At 35.8% G+C, this 19586-nt stretch overlaps 2 protein-coding genes and 1 long non-coding RNA gene across 4 annotated transcripts; 1 reads left to right on the forward strand and 2 right to left on the reverse strand.

Moving 5' to 3' along the window:
- Window positions 1–344: 344 nt before the first annotated feature.
- LOC130428997 (uncharacterized) lies at window positions 345–2637 on the forward strand. The gene is made up of 4 exons (XR_008907521.1): window positions 345–549; window positions 1428–1596; window positions 1828–1958; window positions 2144–2637. It is a non-coding gene; the product is annotated as an uncharacterized LOC130428997 (long non-coding RNA).
- A 789-nt stretch (window positions 2638–3426) lies between these two features.
- On the reverse strand, window positions 3427–6178 carry LOC130429038 (UDP-GlcNAc:betaGal beta-1,3-N-acetylglucosaminyltransferase 7-like). The gene is made up of 3 exons (XM_056757390.1): window positions 6175–6178; window positions 5287–5319; window positions 3427–4624 (listed from the first exon to the last, which is right to left on the reverse strand). Exons 2-3 carry the CDS (start codon window positions 5289–5291, stop codon window positions 3427–3429), a joined length of 1203 nt encoding a protein of 400 aa, XP_056613368.1. The 5' UTR covers window positions 5292–5319; window positions 6175–6178.
- Window positions 6179–7900: 1722 nt separating this feature from the next.
- LOC130428985 (UDP-GlcNAc:betaGal beta-1,3-N-acetylglucosaminyltransferase 7-like) lies at window positions 7901–10944 on the reverse strand. 2 transcript variants are annotated; one of them, XM_056757313.1, is made up of 4 exons: window positions 10908–10944; window positions 9767–9869; window positions 9488–9528; window positions 7901–9385 (listed from the first exon to the last, which is right to left on the reverse strand). In XM_056757313.1, exons 3-4 carry the CDS (start codon window positions 9514–9516, stop codon window positions 8188–8190), a joined length of 1227 nt encoding a protein of 408 aa, XP_056613291.1. In that variant the 5' UTR covers window positions 9517–9528; window positions 9767–9869; window positions 10908–10944; the 3' UTR covers window positions 7901–8187. The 2 variants fall into 2 exon arrangements, with proteins under 2 accessions (XP_056613291.1, XP_056613293.1); XM_056757315.1 differs by lacking the exon at window positions 9488–9528 and having other exon boundaries at window positions 10908–10943.
- Window positions 10945–19586: the final 8642 nt, after the last annotated feature.

Raw genomic sequence — 19586 nt, forward strand, 5'->3', positions numbered from 1 at the left:
CACCTGCCTTCAATGTTACAGTCCCTTTAACAAATGCTTTTAACACTGACAGAATGTTTTAAACCTTTCCAACTCCAAAAAATTCGATTGACTTGTTCTATCTAACATTTTCAGTCGGCTCAGTTAAAGTTCTGTAAATTATAAGCAACAGACTCTTAGTATAGGTAATAAATGGCAATTGTTCCGCCTGAAAAGTTTAGATGGAACAAGCCACTACAATTTTTTTAGCTGATGTATGGTGTGATTTGTAACATGAGCACTGGTAAAGGTATTCTTAAATAGCATAAATCACACAGCCTAGAGACTAATAACATCTGATATAACAAGCACTGTAACGAATTGCTGTAAAAACTACAGCGTTATTTTACAGAAGCTGACTGTATTTTAAATAATACAGAATATTGCTGTAAAGTGCAATGCATTCTGGGGTCACGTGACGGATTAACTCAATGTACAGAATATTGCTGTAAATTTCAAATCTACAATGGCGGGATGATCTTCAACAGTCGAGATTGGGGTAGTGCGCAAAATGAATGATTCACACCTGTGGTAAGTAACTTATTACGTATTTTTTTTCCATATTTGGTAACTATCATACTGGTAACTTTATATAGAGGTATCTAAATTCGCGGTTCATATTGCTAACCCCGGATTCAACCTCCATCCGCGGGGACCGAAGGAGTCTTGCGGGGTTTCAGCAGCGCCGTCGCGGTAAGATTTCAAACATTCTCCGTCGCTATAGCACCTGAGGACAGAAGTTGTTCATGTTATTTAGAGTTTTTGTTCACACCAGGAGTGAAGGCGGTATGTGACGAGCTACAGTTCATTGTATTAGTAAGTTGACGGTTGTTTTTTTAATGTTGAACATCGCGCACGCCGTAGACTCGGTAAAAGTTACATGCTTCGACTGTTGGGATACCACACTCGCTCGTGATTATTTTGTGGTGTAATTCAAATTTGCAAATGCAGTCATCCGTTAAATCGAGAGACCAAATTAAAATGAGTCACCATAGCTTGAGGTAAGTCGATGTTCACGGAGGATAGCCCGGTAAAGTGATTAATGTACGTAACCATCTAGATATACAGTTTATGTATCGGAGGCCAGCTGAGAGCTTGAGCAAAAGACGTTAGCGACACCCTCATTGTATAGCAGGCCTGTCTCCCAAATAGGACCGTTGGAGGGTGGGAGTGAGACCCGTTACAAAATACTAGTGTGACAATTTCTTGACCGTGACATCCCTAACGTTAGTTGGATTACATTTCTGTATAAGTACGGTTTTAAGTGTAAGTTACTCTGTTTAATTTGCTTAGAGTTTGTTTGTAGAGTCACTTATACTAAAATGTAGTTAAAATGTAAAATGCTTAAAGATAATTGTATAGTCAATATTAACTATTACTATTGTCACATGTATAATTGTTTGTTTTAGGACACACTTTGCTATGCAGGCCACTGGATGCTGACTACTGAAGGTTAGGTTGTGTGTGACGGTGCTCAGCACAGCTTCATGTCTGGCCTTCCCACTCTGTTCATAGCATGTTACATATTCAATCTTGAGTACCAGGATGGGGCAGCATGTACTTGGAGTCCAATGAAAGGTATTAATTGAACAACTTCCTTACCTGCTTTTTATAGATATGTTAATGTTATATACCTGTTAAGACCTTTAAAACAATATTTCTCAACGAGAGATGCAATTTTTTTGGGCAAATTATTTAGAAGTCTCCCCTATTTAACACTAGCAAGCTGATGATTTAATTCATGTGTTTTAATATAATATATTTTGTACATTTAATATATAACATTTAGTTTTTCCTGACTCTTTGTAGATATTAATCCAGAGAGTGGAACAAGCAGCGTCATCTAAAATGCCAGGATACAGAAGAAACAGGTTGCAGTGAACCCACATGTCGCCGCTCTTCTAAACACAATGATGAATATTCAGTGTAATCGATGAAAAGTAAGAAGCACACACACACACACAGACACACACACACACACACACACATACACACACACACACACACACAGATCTCATCGTTGAATTATATAATTTTATTATTCTCTGACTGTAGATGTTGTCCTCTGTTTTTCTCTGACTATAAATTGAATATCTAACATTATTCTCTTGTTTCGTTTCCATAGTTCCAGCTACTTGTTGTGCTCTGATGGATCAAGATGTGGACCGTTTTACAGACTCACTTGGGCCTTGTTTTGCAATGTTGTTTCATGATGGTAATGTTGGTTAACGTGTTGTTTAAACATGAATGTTTAAAGAGCCATGTTGGATACTATGAAGTTCTTACTGAATAAAATTATTTCATGTACAACAACGTACACAATTTGTCTGTAATGTATTTTTGTATCAATTAAAAAAAAATAAACACTGTATATCCAGTATGCAAAACATACTGGATATACAGTGATTTATGTATTTCTTCTAAATAAAGTAAATTAAAATCAAGCAATTTGCTGTAAAAAATACAGCATTATACTGTTGCTATTCAAAATTACAGTTTTTCCTGTATTCTGCAATTACAGTAAATGGCTGTAAATTAAATTACAGTACTGTGGCTGTACAATTTACAGTAACTGGCTGGCAACCCTGCTGCCAGTAGTTTACTGTAAATTTTACAGGATTTTTTTTACAGTGAGACATATAAATCTGAGCGCACCAGGATGTGTGTAATTACAGTAAACAGCTGAAAGTTCACCTTTCTGGAAATACAGCTCCTCCTTTCATTTAACTGAAAAGTCAAAGGTTTTAGATACTGTGTGTCCTCATTGTTGAAATTACAATAGCATTAGTCTATCACTTTTAGAAATTCCAAGAACTGTGCTCAGATTATCATGAAGACTACAAAACTGAGATGAAACCAAAGTAATTATATAATAAAAATTAATTAAGTTGTAGTCCCACTCAGAAAGATTAAATTTATTTCAACCATATCTGTGCAACTGTGATGATAAACTTTACAAAAGAAGCACATTGATGTAGAGTAGATAATATCTCAAGTGGATTTTCAGCTTTTGGATACACATTTCGGTAGTTCTAGAGCACAGCTGATATCATTCAGTGCTCGTTGATTTTGGTACCAGGGAAAAGAGCAATGAGCAAACTCTGAAACAATGCGTTCTTTAATATCACATTATTTATTGAAAGCAAACAAGAGATAGTGTCATACCACGATGTGTCCATGACTTGGATACAGAGCAGTAGTCACATATTAAGACATTTGTAAGCCTTGAGAAATTGCATAAACAAAAGCTTAATGGATTGTTGGAGGATTCAGAAATCCTATTTACTAGTAACTTTGTAGCCATGTTTATGCTTAAAAAACAAAGACAGTTAAAAATCATAAGACATACCACTTTACATTAAAAATGATTATTCATGATTAATCACAGCCTTTTATTACAAAATCTGTTTACAATTTCTTTGAGCAAACTAAGTCACTATTGATCAGCCTCCACATGTTGATCAGATCTGGTGGGAGCAGTTTATGTACGACTATCGTGTTCCTGAAAAAGCACGGCTCCCTATTCATCTTACTGGCTTCATTCTGTACAATCCCAAAGGTTTTGAATGCATCGTGTTGAATTGGTTTGACCTGAAGCACTTCTAGACACATCCCAAGAAACACATCATCAATGGGATAAAGTTGCAGAGTTTCACATGCTCCGTAGAGTTTATGTGCAAGAGGACCATCCATCAAGAAACCACCTCCACCAGCATATGGTGGGTAGTAGTTCTTTTCATACAAGACTTTAGGGATGTAGTACTTGCTCCTCTTATTACGAATGGGAGTGGCTTTAATAGGAACATTACCCACAAAAAGGTCTTTCAGGTCTTTGCTTGCCTCCAGATATTCCAAGATGTTGGGAACATTGACAAACACGTCATCATCTCCTTTGAAGATGTAGTGGGTGTTTCTGCAGAAGATGGAGAACCATTTCAAGAAGTGAATCTCCTTTAGGGTGAGGTTGAAGAAGCTATCCATGAAGTCCCATTGAAGAATGTCCTCATAGATAAAATTTTCATATTCCAGAAGTTTTTGATGGTTGGCTGTCTCTCCTTCTTTGGAAGATGTCCCAAGAAGGAAAAGGATCTTGACATTTTTCCCACCGATAGTCTTCTCTTTGCCCCAAGTTTGTCTTATCACCTCTCTGCGATCATATTGTGTTATCACAGACTTGATGACCATTAATAAGTCCACATCTCCGTCACACTTCTCTGGGTGATTCATGAGAATAGGAAAGTATCGGCAATGCTTGTACAGCATAAATTGCTTAAAATCTGAGTCAAGACTTGTGAACCCATCTGTGGATAACAAACTGAGGTTTGCGCTGCAGTTGGAGCTGATGATATCCCATGTTGTGGGTTCTTTAGGATGTTCTGTGAGCAATTCCATTCTTTGCTCCGTATTGAAGTTTTCCCAAAAGGTGTGGACGCTGTTATTTTGCAGGTCGATTTCTTTGTCTATTTGCATCTGTCTTTCAATTCTCTTTCTCTCGGAGTCATTTTGTAAGCTCATATGTTCAATCTGGATAACAGTAAACATCACTACTGACAAGAGGAACATGAGACCAATGCAGCGATAAATCTGAAGTTTGTTGGTGATCATTCTGGATAAAAAAATGCAAACATGTAAATTCCTGCCCACCCTTTGTTTTTTGATTTAAAAACAATATGAACGTGAATGCTTCACTGTGTAATGTTTTTGATACAAATTTCGGTAACAGCTTCCTTGAAGCATGCACGTATAATGCATAAAAAGTAGTTTTAACGCATTGTAATGCACCTTTTAATGCATTGTAATATCTAAAACATACAGTTAAAACATTATAACACTTAGAAATTCATTGTTACACAACACATTTTAAATAGGTTATACTGCTCTACAACTACATGCATTACAACACACATTTTGAAGAAAAATAATGCATTTTACACTTTAATAACTCTTTATAATCCATTATAGATACATGCTTCAAGGACAGTGTTACCCAAATTTCCATTTTTCAGAATTGCTTTATTTTATCATTTCAGAAAAATGTATTATTTATAATTTATTTATTATTATTTTTAATGTACATTTTTAAAGTATCTAAACAGGAGATTGTTGAACAACCATATCACGTGTATTTAAAGTGGTAATGCTTTTATGCAATTTTATTCCAATTCAATTTAACCATTTCCTGGAATGTAATACTTTTATGTCGTTTTTTTATTTTAACCTTTTCCTGAAACTTAAATATCAGAAGTTAAATTAAGAGACCTGTCGAACCTCATAAAGACTCTGCTGATTTCCAGTGACAGTCTGTAGAAAACAAAGATTAAGGTTATATTATAAAAACAGCTCATGTTTCAAAGATCAGCCTGTTTAATTGGTTACTACACAAACATAAATTCTGTGTTTATAAAATGTTTTTTGGTAGTTGTTAAATTTCCATCTCTTTGCTTGTTCATTTTGCTTGTCCTTTCAAAGTCAAAATACATAAAAAAATGTTAATAAACAATATTATACACATTAGAGTATTTTAACACATTAGTAGATTTAAATCAGAGATGTATAGCAATGAAGTATGTTTACTTTTACTCAAGTTTGTTTTTCAAGTATCTTATGAGAATGTTTTTACTTTGGAAACAAAGCTTTAGCCTAAGGCATACATCATTCGTTTTTACTCCATTTCATACATACATTTTTACATGTTTTTTACCTTTGATATAATACTTCAGTACATTCTTCAAATCTAGTCCTTTCCCACTTAAATTTATTCATGAAATGTAGAGCAGTAAAAAGTATGATATATGCTCTATAATGTAGTGAACTACAACTTTACCAAAATAGAAACACTCATATACAGATATTTCAAAATGTACTTAAAGTAAGTATACTTTAGACTTATACAATACACTGATTTAAATAGATAAGTAGATTTAATAAATGTAATAAATTAAGTAATACAACAGAAAGGGAAACAACAGTAATCTTTTTCCCTTCTAAGTAAAACAGTGTTTAACATAGTTTAACAACATCCAAGATTAACTGGATCTCTTAAAACAGCTGTGTTTGTTGTTATGTTCTCATGGGAATCAACTTCAAAAACAACTAACACAAATTTCATGTAACAATTGTAAAAAAATGAATTATAAATCACATGGATATACTCACAGTCTGTGAGTCTCAGATGCTACATCTACAGTCAGACATGTATTCATAACTACCCATGGTTTGTGCTGAGATCTTATCTTAAGGTCTACCTAACAGGAAATGTAGCTTCACAGAAATGTTTAATTTAAAAGGGCACTTCTGATTAAAAAATTGGGGTTGTATAAGGTTTCAAGCTGGTTTTACTGGTTACTGCACATAGTATTCCCGTAGTTGTGGTTTTTCAGTCGATGACATTCAAAGCTTTCCTGTGGCTCAGTGGTTGGAGCATGGTGCTAACAATGCCAAAGTCATGGGTTCGATCCCAGGGCATTGCACATACTAAGAAACCATGTATAGTATAATAAAATGTAAGTCGCTTTGAAAAAAAGCGTCTGCCAAATGTAAATGTAGATGTCAAAGGCAAAAGTAAAAGTAAAAGTAAAAAAAATGCATTACATGGGATATAAAAATAATAATGAACAGCAAAGCATAAAGTTTCCAAACAGTTGATTAAAACCGGTTTGAAAAATGTATGTAATAAAAAAGGAAGGAAGATAATGCAACCCATTTAAGGCCACACTAGGAGTAAAACACTGTCAAGCCTTAAACCAATTTTACACTTTACATGTAATCTTTACAATGTTCAGTATCTTGACAACCCATATACACCATTTATACAGTACAGTATGACATAATGTCATGGTAGTAAGCCATTTTGGTTTTTATTGTAATAATTTAGTATAAATAAACTTATCTTTGAACAAAACAACTGTTTGGAACAGGAACAGTTCACCCGAAGTGATTAATGTTTTCATAATTTACTCATCCTCAAATTGTTGCAAATCTATGTTCTGATGAAGATTTTCCAAGAATGCTTGTAATCGAACGTTCTTGCGGCCATTATTGACTACCTTAGTAGGAAATATTACTCTATAAATGTCTTTGTTCTGTTGAAAACAAACTAAGATATTTTTAAGAATGTAAGAAAGCAAGCATTGTGGCACAGTGGGGAACTTTTGACAACCATTGTCTTTTTTCTGGTAGTCAAAGGTGGTATGAAACAACAAGTGAATGATGACATCATTTGTTTTGGGGTGAACTGTCCCTTTAACACATAGATGCAACACTGCAAGCAAATGTAACACCTTTCCAACTCAAAAAATTCTACTGACTTGTTGCATCTAAAATCTTCAATCGGCTCAGTTAAAGTTTGGTAAATTTGAAGCGACAAACACTTGTAATAAATGATAATTGTGCCGCCTGAAAAGTTTAGATGGAACAAGCCGCTACAAAATTTTGAATTGATGTACGGTGTGATTTGTAAAATGAGCACTGGTAAAGGTATTCTTAAATAGGATAAATCACACAGCCTGGAGTATCATAACATATGATATAACAAGACATATAAATCTGAGTGCACAAGGATGTTTGTAATTACAGTAAACAGCTGAAAGTTCACCTTTCTGGAAATACAGCTCCACCTTTCATTTATCTGAAAAGTCAAAGGTTTTAGATACTGTGTGTCCTCATTGTTGAAATTACAATAGCATTAGTCTATCACTTTTAGAAATTCCAAGAATTGTGCACAGATTATCATGAAGACTGCAAAACTGAGATAAAACAAAATGAATTACATAATGAAAATACTTTGTTTTTTCGGTAGTTCTAGAGCACAGCTGATATCATTCAGTGCTCATTGATTTTGGTACAAGGAAAACGAGGAATGAACAAACTTAGAGTGAATGTGTTCTTTAAAATCACATTATTTATTGAAAGCAAACAAGAGATTGTGTCACAGCACTTTGTGGCCTTGACTTGGATACAGAGCAGTAGTCACATATTACGACATTTGAGTCTTGTGAAATTGCACCAACAAAAACTAAATGGATTTTGGATATAGAAAGCCTATTACCAGTAACTTTGTAGCCATGTTTATGCTCAAACGACTAACACAGTTGAAAATGTTAAGACATATCACTTTACACTAAAAATGATTATTTGTGATTAATCACAGACTTGCAATACATTTTCTTTTCACAATTTCTTTGAGCAAACTAAGTCACTATTGATCAGCCTCCACATGTTGATCAGATCTGGTGGGAGCAGTTTATGTACGACTATCAATTGCCTAAAAAAGCACGGCTCCCTATTCATCTTACTGGCTTTATTCCTTACAATCCCAAAGGTTTTGAATGCATTGTGATGAACTGGTTTTACCTGAAGCACTTCTAGACACATCCCAAGAAACACATCATCAATGGGATAAAGTTGCAGAGTTTCACATGCTCCGTAGAGTTTATGTGCAAGAGGACCATCCATCAAGAAACCACCTCCACCAGCATATGGTGGGTAGTAGTTCTTTTCATACAAGACTTTAGGGATGTAGTACTTGTTCGCCTTATGGCGAATGGGATAAGCTTTAAAAAGAACATCACCCACAAAATGGTCTTTCAAGTCTTTGCCTCCCTCCACATATTCCAAGATGTTGGGAACGTTGACAAACACGTCATCATCTCCTTTGTAGATGTAGCGGGTGTTTTTGCAGAAGATGGAGAACCATTTCAAGAAGTGAATCTCCTTTAGGGTGAGGTTGAAGAAGCTATCCATGAAGTCCCATTGAAGAATGTCCTCATAGATATAATTTTCATATTCCAGAAGTTTTTGATGGTTGGCTGTCTCTCCTTCTTTGGAAGATGTCCCAAGGAGGAAAAGGATCTTGATATTTTTCCCACCGATAGTCTGCTCTTTGCCCCAAGTTTGTCTTATCACCTCTCTGCGATCATATTGTGTTATCACAGACTTGATGACCATTAATAAGTCCACATCTCCGTCACACTTCTCTGGGTGATTCATGAGAATAGGAAAGTAACGGCAATGCTTGTACAGCATAAATTGCTTAAAATCGGAATCAAGACTTGTGAACCCTTCTGTGGATAACAAACTGAGGTTTGCGCTGCAGTTGGAGCTGATGATATCCCATGTTGTGGGTTCTTTGGGATGTTCTGTGAGCAATTCCATTCTTTGCTCCGTACTGAAGTTTTCCCAAAAGGTGTGGATGCTGTTATTTTGCAGGTCGATTTCTTTGTCTATTTGCGTCTGTCTTTCAATTCTCTTTCTCTCGGAGTCATTTTGTAAGCTCATATGTTCAATCTGGATGACAGTAAACATCACTACTGACAAGAGGAACATGAGACCAATGCAGCGATAAATCTGACGTTTGTTGGTGTACATTCTAAATAAAAAAAAGCAAACATGTTTATTCCAGCCCACCCTTTTTTAATTAAAACAAATATTAATATTAATAAAAATATAAACGTGAATGTGAATGCGTTACCTTAAAATATTTGTGATTCGAATTTCCATTTTGCAGAATCACTGTATTTTATCATTTCAGAGAAAGGGCATTTACAAAAAAGTATTATTTCAATTGTACATTTGTAGAGTATCTAAACAGGTAATTGGTAAATAAACAGATCACCTTTATTTAAAGCGTAATGTTCTTTTATGTCGTTTATTTCAACAATTTAGGGGAATGTTATGTGCCACTGAGGGAAGTAGTAGGTTAGAACCCCTATCATATTCTATGAATTACAGTAAGATTGTGTATAAATACCTGTTTTAAGAATTTCTTTCAACTTTAAAATCAGAAGTTACATTAAGAGACCTGTCACGCCTCATAAACACACAGCGGATCTCCAGTGAAGACTCTTTGCAGTCTGTAAAGAACACAAAGATCGAGTAAATAGTAAAAAAACAGCTCAAAGTTAAAAAAAAACCTTATTCAAAGATCAATCTGTTTGACTGGTTACTACACCAACGTAAAGTGTGCTTATCATTTTTTTATAAATATCCGCCACTTTGCTGTTAGGACAATGTGTTACACATACACAACTTAATACATAAGCAGATTTAAATCAGAGATGTATAGTAGTGAAGTATGTTTTCTTTTACTTAAGTACATATTTTCAAGTATCTTGTGAGAATGTTTTTACTTTGAAAAATAATGCACTAGCTTACGAAGCATAAACCATCATTTATCTATTACTTTCCCACATTTAAAGTAAAAATACTTTGAAAAAGAAACTACTAGATTTAATGTACCGTATTAAAAGATAAAATCAACAACACTTATTCATGAAATAAATATAAAGTATGATTTATGCTTTATATAGGGGTGCTATGATCAGGATGTTTGGGGCCGAACACCGATCCTCGATCACTGAAAGCTGTGTCGTTCGATACCAATCTACTAGGAACTATTTGAAGCTTTCTCAGAAGCATTATTTATTAATCTATATTTAACAAAAATGGATATCAAGTATTCAAATGAAGAGAAGAGTAAGTCTCATGAATTGACAATTGAATATTGGCAAGTAACATATTTAGCCGCAGAAAATCTTCATTTTAGACTTTTCATGTATATATTTAATGTTTCTGTTGTCAGATATAAAATAATAGGCTGATTATAATGTAGTGTAGTGAAGCATAAAACTTTTCCTAAATAAAATCATTTTTCAAAATATACCTAAACATTATTTTACTTATAAAGAAATGCAACAGAAAGGGAAACAATTAGTAATATGTTTCCCTTTCTAAGTAAAACAGGGTCTTACATAGTTTAAAAACATCTAAGATTAACTAGATCTCTTAAAAGAGCTGTGTATAGTATATTGTTATATTCTCATTGGAAAATATCTTCTATAACTATTAACACAAATTTGTAAAATAAATATCAATCACACAGATATACTTACAGCCTGCGAGTCTCAGATGCTACATCTACAGTAAGACATGTATACATAAATGCCTTAGATCTTACCTTACTGGAAATGCAGCTTTATCAAAAAGTTTAAGACACCCCCATTCTTGAAAAGATTAAAAGATGTGGACTTACAATGACATTAGTCAACCGTCTTAACCACAGATATGCGAAACCACCAATTACACTCAAAATAGTGCTATATAATTTATTTGATTCACAAAAATCTAAAATAAAAACAGGTATATAATTAGTAAAACAACGATATCATGTATGAATTTAGTTCCTCTCATCAAAAAAGATTTAAACTTATTGCTGAAAGAATTCGTAAATATTTTATGAGGTGGCTAATTGTATGGATTCATCAGATATGAATCGTACAAAACCGTCTTTAGCAGACATTAGTTGCCCACATGAACCCTCAAAGTTGAGTTTATACCGAGACTGAGTCAAGAGTGAGTGTAAACATATGTTACACACTTGTCAACACAAAGTGTTATGCTCCACACAGCAAGAAGCTGCTCGGCACATTTCACTAATGGGCCGGATGACAGCATAGTATCAATTTAAAAAATCCAACTTCCAAAATGTTCTCCCTACAAAGATAAATGAGTAACTTGAACATAGCATTTTTAGTTAAAGGAGTCAAATGATTGTTTTGCATATACTGAACAGAATGAGCCTAAATATGTTCCTAACAAAGATTATTTTGTTGACTGGACTTAGTTTCTCAAGTTTTTGGCCAATATGCGTCAAAAAGTTTGCCCAACTTACAAAATCAGTGTATTCTGAACAAGCAATAGTTTGATAGTTCCCAAGATGCATTGCATGAGGTTGAATTCTGTGTTTCTTATTTGTTTTTCTCTTGGAGATTAGTGGTTGGCTTAATTTATGCTTTAATGTCTTGTATTTAATATATGTTGCCACAACATAACTTTGTGATGTTGTCAGTAGTTAACCGCAACGGTGTGACAATGCAATAATCAGGACAGGGTCAAAACGTCATGGTTACTTACTGAGAACGTCACAAAGTTACGCTGTTGCAACGAATCCAGGATTTTCACTTTTCCAGTTGTCACACATTACTAGATTACATTGTCACAATGAAAGTGTGGTCATCACATACCGAGATTGAATTACAGTAAGATTTTCTATAAATACATGTTTTAAGAATTTCTTCAAACTTTAAAATCAGAAGTTACATTAAGAGACCTGTCACGCCTCATAAACACACAGCGGATCTCCAGTGAAGACTCTTCACAGTCTGTTAAGAAGACATGGGTCAAGTTAATAGTAAAAAACAGCTCAAAGTTCAATTTTTTTTGTCAAAGATCAGCCTGTTTGACTGGTTACTACACATACGTGAATTGTGGTTATCATTTTTTTGTTAAATATCCGCCTCTTTCGTTTTAGGACAATGTGTTTTAAAAGCCAAAACCCATAACAAAAATGTTCATGCACAATTTTAAATTAGTAGATATAAATCTGAGATGTGTAGTAGTGAAGTATGTTTACTTTTACTCAAGTATATTTTTCAAGTATCTTATGAGAATGTTTTACTTTGGAAAATAAATGCACTAGCTTATAAGGCATAAATCATTAGTTTTACTTATGTTAATGTTTTAAATCTAGTACCAATTCCCTTTAAAAGTAAAAATACTTTGAAAAATAAACTACTAGATTGTAATGGACTGTATTAAAAGGTAAAAACAACAACATTTATTTATGAAATGTAGAAGAGTAAAAAGTATGATATATGCTTTACATAGGCGTGCTGAGATCAGGATTTTTGGGGGCGATCACAGATCCTCGATCAATGAAAGCTGTGTCGTCCGATACCAATCATCGATTAAGCGCCATTCTGAATAAGGTTATCAACAGCGAAGGTTGTTCGTTTGTATGCATGCTTTCAAGCATAGTTTTAAGGATACTTAGATCCTGGCTGATAAGGGCACAAGGAAACGTCTCAGTTTTCTTATGTGATAATTTTGAGAGACTTTAAATGTTATCGGTCTTACTCTGAAACGATTGGCTACTGTTAGCTAGTCGATAGCTTATCACGCAGGCTTAATATTTCAGTGTTGATTATCTATTTGCAATTGTCGTTGTTTAATGTGTGTGTAACTTATTGTCGAGTACTTACAATGTAAACACTTCTGCTAAATGACTAAATGTAAATGTAAACACTTGCATTGTAAATCTGTATTTATTAGTTACGGGTTTGATATGGAAATGTTTATAGATCACTTTTGTGTATTTTTGATTGTTTGTTTGTTTCTATTTTCTATTCAGCTCTTACGGTGTTATGGTGTTGGTGGTGCTCACGGGGCTCACCAAGAAAATAAAACCCATAAACATCAGTGCAAAAGAGTAAAAAATAGTGTATTTTTCAAGCTGTAAATGCTACACCGCCAGCTGAGCAGAGGTTGTGCTAGACTTTCATTTTAGACTTAAAATCATCTAAGATCAACTAGATCTCTTAAACCGCTGACTGAGTCAAGAGTGAGTGTAAACACTTGTGAACACAACGCGTTATGCTCCCCACAGCAAGAAGCTGCTCGGCACATTTCATGGGCAAATCGAGCGCACAGTACACTGTGAAAAAATCCAACATTTTATAAAATGTTCTCCCTACAAAGATAATTAAGTAACTTGAACATAGCATTTTTTGTTAAAGGAGTTCAATGCTATGTTTCTTATTTGTTTTTCTTTTAAAGATTAGCATTTTAGTTCTTGTTGGCTTAATTTATGCTTTAATATCATTGTTTCTGTTTGTTCCTTGTTGAGTTTAGAGTTCTTTTAATGAATGATGGTTTTTGATTGTTATCACTGTTGAGATTTGTGTTCAATGTTGAGGTGTAAGTGCACGACACAACCGCAAACCCGTTGTATAAACACTCAACACAAACTGTTAAAACAGTTATTTGATCAAAGTTTGGGTCTGTTTGAGGCAGAAAACATTTACAATTGTAGAACAATTCCGGTAACGCCCGGAAGACCAGGCTCTGGCCAGTCTCCTTTCGCCAAATGTATCACCACATCCGGGTGAATTGCTACTCACATGTACTATCACCTGGTTGCTGATCTTTACGTACCTGTCTGACATATACAAGTACTCTGAATGCATGTTTTTGCCTATATCCGTGTTTATGTCTGTAAGTAATATGCACGCAGATGATTAATCATCAATGGCCAACATTTCATACAGCAAATGGTCAGCATATCTTGTTCTACCTATGTTTTTGTCTTTTCCTTTAAATTTGTATTTATGAACAGTTGATTTTTTATTGCAGTTAGTGTATGGTATGGTGTATAGTTTTGGTTGGATAGGGCATAACAGACGTAATTGCGCTTTCCGCCATATTGCTTGTGTTGATGTCATCCAAAGCACATGTGTAAGCGCTCTACATCCTATTTTGCAAACGGGGAGGGGTGCAGAAGCTCATTTGCATTTAAAGAGACACACACAAAAGCAATGCGTTTTCCATTCCATTCCAATGGCCATGTTCAACATATCCTAATGAATGGGATGTATTTTCAGATGAAACTTTCCAGAGACATTCTTGAGAAATCACTGACTATTTTTACATTGCAGAAAACACCCTTTAACTTTTCATACACACAACAGAAATATATGTATTGACTGAACAACAGTAATTGGTGTGACAATAATATCTTTATTAGAAAAATAAGACAATCAGCATTACATGAACAAACACCTTTAAGTTGGCCATACAAAGTATCATTACTTTGAAGAATTAATAATATATCTTACTGCACCAGACAGCCTCATTTTTTAATGCTGGCAATCAAAATCAAACAAACGGCACACATGATAAGGCCAGCAAATCATGCACACAAAGAAGACAGATACACTCTGTACATAGCCGTCCTACAAGCAGTAGGCCTACACAAAGCAACGGTAAACATGCGATACCAACTGTGTAGCAAACGTGGGCTCGAGCGGCTGCTGTTAGAGCAGCACCGCCGCAAAATCCAGTCACAAGCCAAAATGACAACGATGCGAATATTATTTATGCAAATCAATTCACATTCAGAATGGCCACATGAATCACTGAAAAATGCCTACGACGAGGGGTTGTCAGGATTAAAATTAAAATATGGTTGGGGTACTAACCCGTATGACGATCTGTGAACCGCCGAAAGTACCTGATATAAGGGATTGTTTGGATATGACACAGATACGATAGAACGCAACAAAGCGAAGATCAATTCATTGGTGATAGGAAGCGCCTTAATAAGCGTGCAATGATGGGCCTGGTCGGGGGCAGGACAGTATCATTTGACTTGAGACGAGATTACATGGCGAAGCCATAACTCTGGATGGCTGAGATGTCTTCTACGCAGGCTGTTATGAGAGCTGCTACAGTGGTATAGTCTGGGTGAAACGAGATGTAAATCTGGGCGTCGTCGGACTCGGTATAACAATGACAGGAGAAGCCGTGTGCCCGTATGATGGGTCCCAAGGATGTTGTGTAGGTGGAGTGAGTTTGCTGGATATGGCCTGGAGGAGACAGGTGGTCAGGTGGGACAGGTGGTGAGATGGAATAATGCTGAGAAAGAATACTCTGTTTTATAAAAAATGTCTTAATAGATTTAAATTGAATTGAAAACTGTGTTTTCATATGACTCTAAAAGACGGCAAACATGTTGTTCTTTGAAAGAAAAACGAGACACCCTGTTATTGTGCCAAATCGTTAAAGAACTTTTGTTTTTTTTCATAGGCTGAATATGAGACAAATGTCAAACATCGAACCAATTTTACATCGGTATATTCTATATTCATTTGGATCAATAATATTATAATACTCACGGTCTCTGGATTTCATTGCACCGCTAACTTTACAAGAACACACTATTACTTTCACTTATGGTCAATTCTCAATTGCATCAGACGTTACATCAAAAGGGTCATATTATTTTAATCTAATTTTATTGTGAATTGTTTGTAATGACCCGAATTAAAACTAACTATGCTGCCAACTGAGAGACTCGTCCTCATGAAAAACACCTGAAACCAATGTTGGTTAACCTAAAATAAATAAAATGTGTACTAAAATAAAATAAATTCCTCTTCATCTTTTCTCATTTTCGCAACTTCACTACGGCGAAGACGCAGCTCAACGTCATGTTCGCCCAGTAGATTGTCAACAGATATTGCTAGAATGTGGCATTATGTTATGTTTGTTCTTTGAGCAGTACAAAAAAACCATGAAAAATGTTGTTCCAGCTACAGCCGCAAGTGCTGCAAAATCTCGCCCTATATTTACAATAAATTTCATTAGCTAACACGACCCCAGCCCTAAACTTAACCTTAAAATAATAAAAAATAATTTTATCAAGTGTTTTCAGTGTGACAAAAAAAATGGGGTATTGAAGTGAGCATGCCCAGTGGTGGTAGCTGTATCCCTTCTAGTCAAAACCATGGTAAACCCCCTGTGATACAAAAGTGTCTGATGAAGAAACACACTTAAATGAAAGTTTTCTGTTATTTGGGTGTATTATAAATTTGTCAATGTGTTATTTAGCTTCCTGACAAATTACTTTATTATATAAATTTGATTTCAAGTTTAGGTTTTGCTGCCATCAGCTGGATTTTGTGTGAAAAAAGAACAAGACAGTTTTTCAGAAGTTTATCTTTATTTTGTCATGCATTTGCACAAGATTATACTAAAACCAAATGGATATTATAAAGAAATCATTCAGTTAATTATTTCAACATTATTTCAACCTAATTGTGCAATTAAATACAGTTTACAATTCCTCTATTACGTATAACTCTCTGTATTATAGCAAGATCTTCCTTCCAGCTGTATTATGCATCACTGTAATACGGGCAAAAGAAAAAAAAACCATTAGTCGTTGTTATTTTATTTGACAGATTGTGATGATGTTTTAAAATACATTTACCGTATGACATAGAAACCACAATTATTTCTTATTCAGACATATAATGGCTCAAGTCTAACATTTCTTCTGTTTTCTGTAAGCTGTATTTGACCATTGGACATCCACTTCAAATACAAGGTATCATATACTCACCATGTAAAGAAGTCTTCAGCTTGCCAAGATGATACATCCTCAGACATCATAGAGGAGCTTCTCCCATCAGAGGTTGTTATGTCATCTAAGGCATCTCCATTCAAATTTCCACAGGCTCCGCAAACTCTGCCCATCAGCTCTCTGCTTACGGTTAACCGCACCCCGTCAGCGAGAGAGTAAGTCACTTTCACATCAGTGCTCTCTATGAGCACAGCCTCATTTCTGTACCAGATTGATACTCCCTCTTGAGGCATGATGGGATATGACACCTTCTTTCCATTTACCTGTGTATCAAGAAGCATTGTGAATCAAAGCTACGGATAAACAGACAATATCCAGCTAAATACTGGTGGTGACAATACAATAAAGAAATTAAGATTATATCACCACAGGGAAAATGTTTATAGTATTACATAAAATTGTATGTTCCACTGACCCAGCTGTGCAGGTGACTGTTGACAGTGATGATCATGCCTTGTATAAAGACGTGGACTGAAGTCACATTAACAGGCTCACTGGTGGCACATCCTCGCACATCAATCACTACACGGAACCAGTCCGGAGATTCTTCATCGCACAGGAAAGCCATCTGAAAGGCCCCAGGGCTCATCACCGGCCCCACCACACCATCAAACCGTTGCAACCGGTCACCAGTAGCAAAGACACAGTGGGCGGACTCGGGGTAACAACCTCGTGTGCCGTTCTGAACATCACAGATCTCCCCTGTGGCACATGCTTGGTGTACACACTCCAGCACTCCACCGGTGTGACAAACACACCTCGTGTTGCAGGTGTCTGTCACTGATACTTCACCAACCTAAGTGAACAGAGCACAGATTACCCATAGTTCCAAGAATGACTCATAACGTCAGGTTACTTTCTCTGGCTGTACATATAAAATGTTAATGGTTCCAAAAAATTAATTAAAAATACTATAAGAATACAAAAAATCTGTCATTTGATAAAAATGTCAAATCAAATCTTGACTCATTTTTTCACATTTGTGACTTTCAACCCCCCCCCAAAAAACACTATTTGGTTAAGTATTACATCTCACCCTCAGATATTTGCCATTGTGGATACATCCACAGTCACCCAAAGATACACACTGATCACCATCTGACACAAAACCTTCATCACACTCGCAGCCTTCCATGCAGATATCTGTACAACTGCCAGTTGAGGTCAGACTGGCACATGTGTTGGCACAATTGTTAGTGCACTGTGCATAGTGACTGTTCGCTGGACATTCAGGCGCTTTAAAAAAGATCAAATTTGCAGTCTAACTCCCATATTTAAGCCATCAGAAATCATTCAATTAAGCTAGAAAAAAATCATTAAAGCTACAGCAATATACAATTTACGCTGTAAGGTGGTAATAGAAATGAACTCACGACAAAAAGACTTGTTTCTCCACGCCATGATCTGCACTCCCGCATGTTGGCAGACAGTAGCGTAAGCCTTAAGATTTTGACACAGTATATCTCTATCTCCATCCACAGCGCACATGTCAAATGCACAGTTATTCACATAAGGCTGGGGGTTCACACGATCGTGACATGCACTGAAAGGACCAGCTTCGGTTGCCATAAGGCCACAGGTATCATTTCCTTGGTAGGCATGTGCTTTCAGCTGATCACACTGCTGGCAGTGGCCTTCACAACCTCCACACTGATCACCTGATAATGCCACTGCCCACGCCTTTCCAAAAGCATCTATACTGGCGCTCTGGGTACCGTTGGGGAACAGGAAGTCATCAGTTGGGTTGCTGTTGTAGTTGCCACACAGGCCGCACATGCTGCCTTGATAGCTCGAGGGTACATGGACTTCTGCATGGTAGCTGGTGTCATATAGGACTTTCAAGCCGAAATCGGTTTGAAGCATGACACTAAAACCAATTTGGTTAATCATGACGCGATTGTCAAGAGATACAGGGAGGTTGACATACTCATTGTTCACCTGTGAAAGAGGACCAGTAGTAGACATGAGGATTCGGTAGGCCTGAATATGAAACCTAAAAATCTGCCCTGTTATTTAACATTAAGCAAATTTTGCTTCAAAGTTATTTCAACTTCACTTTTGAAAATGTTTTCACGTTACTTTAGCTCATCAAAATAAGGTTAACAATTTCAACATATTTCTATAAGTTTCAGCAACTGGTCAAAATTGCAAGTTTAAATTATGTGTTAAGACCATTGGACTGAACCTAAAAATTTTAGGTTGCAATTATTTTACAGTATATATTTCAAATAGAGAAATGACAATCTGAATGGTTATGGATGCTATTAACAAAAACTCAAAATAAAATAAAAAAGGACAGACTAAGGACACAGTATAGTGCTTTAGATATTAATCATGTTTTGCTTCAACCCACATCTCTATTACTCAGATGAAAACTTACCAGGACCCTCCAGTTTTCACCTCGTCTGATACCAACTGTCCAGTTGTATACAGTCACAGTTAAGTTCATAATGACTGAGACCCCCCAGTTTCCAAACCCCTCGTTCTGGGAGTCCACTGAGAAATACACCAGCCGACCTCCGGCCTGATCACACACCTTGGCAAGCGTATATACACATGTGCCCTGAAAGTCGAACCACCTGCCATCAAA

This window comes from Triplophysa dalaica, chromosome 9 (assembly GCF_015846415.1).
Source record: "Triplophysa dalaica isolate WHDGS20190420 chromosome 9, ASM1584641v1, whole genome shotgun sequence".
Taxonomy (NCBI): Eukaryota; Metazoa; Chordata; class Actinopteri; order Cypriniformes; family Nemacheilidae; genus Triplophysa; species Triplophysa dalaica.

Bases quoted from the DNA above. Each gene is read 5' to 3' on its own strand.
- LOC130428985 (XM_056757313.1), bottom strand. From the start codon at position 9,516: ATGGAAATTCGAATCACAAATATTTTAAG. The intron at 9,386-9,487 runs GTAACGCATTCA...TTTTTTATTTAG, and splicing joins CGAATCACAAATATTTTAAG to AATGTACACCAACAAACGTC.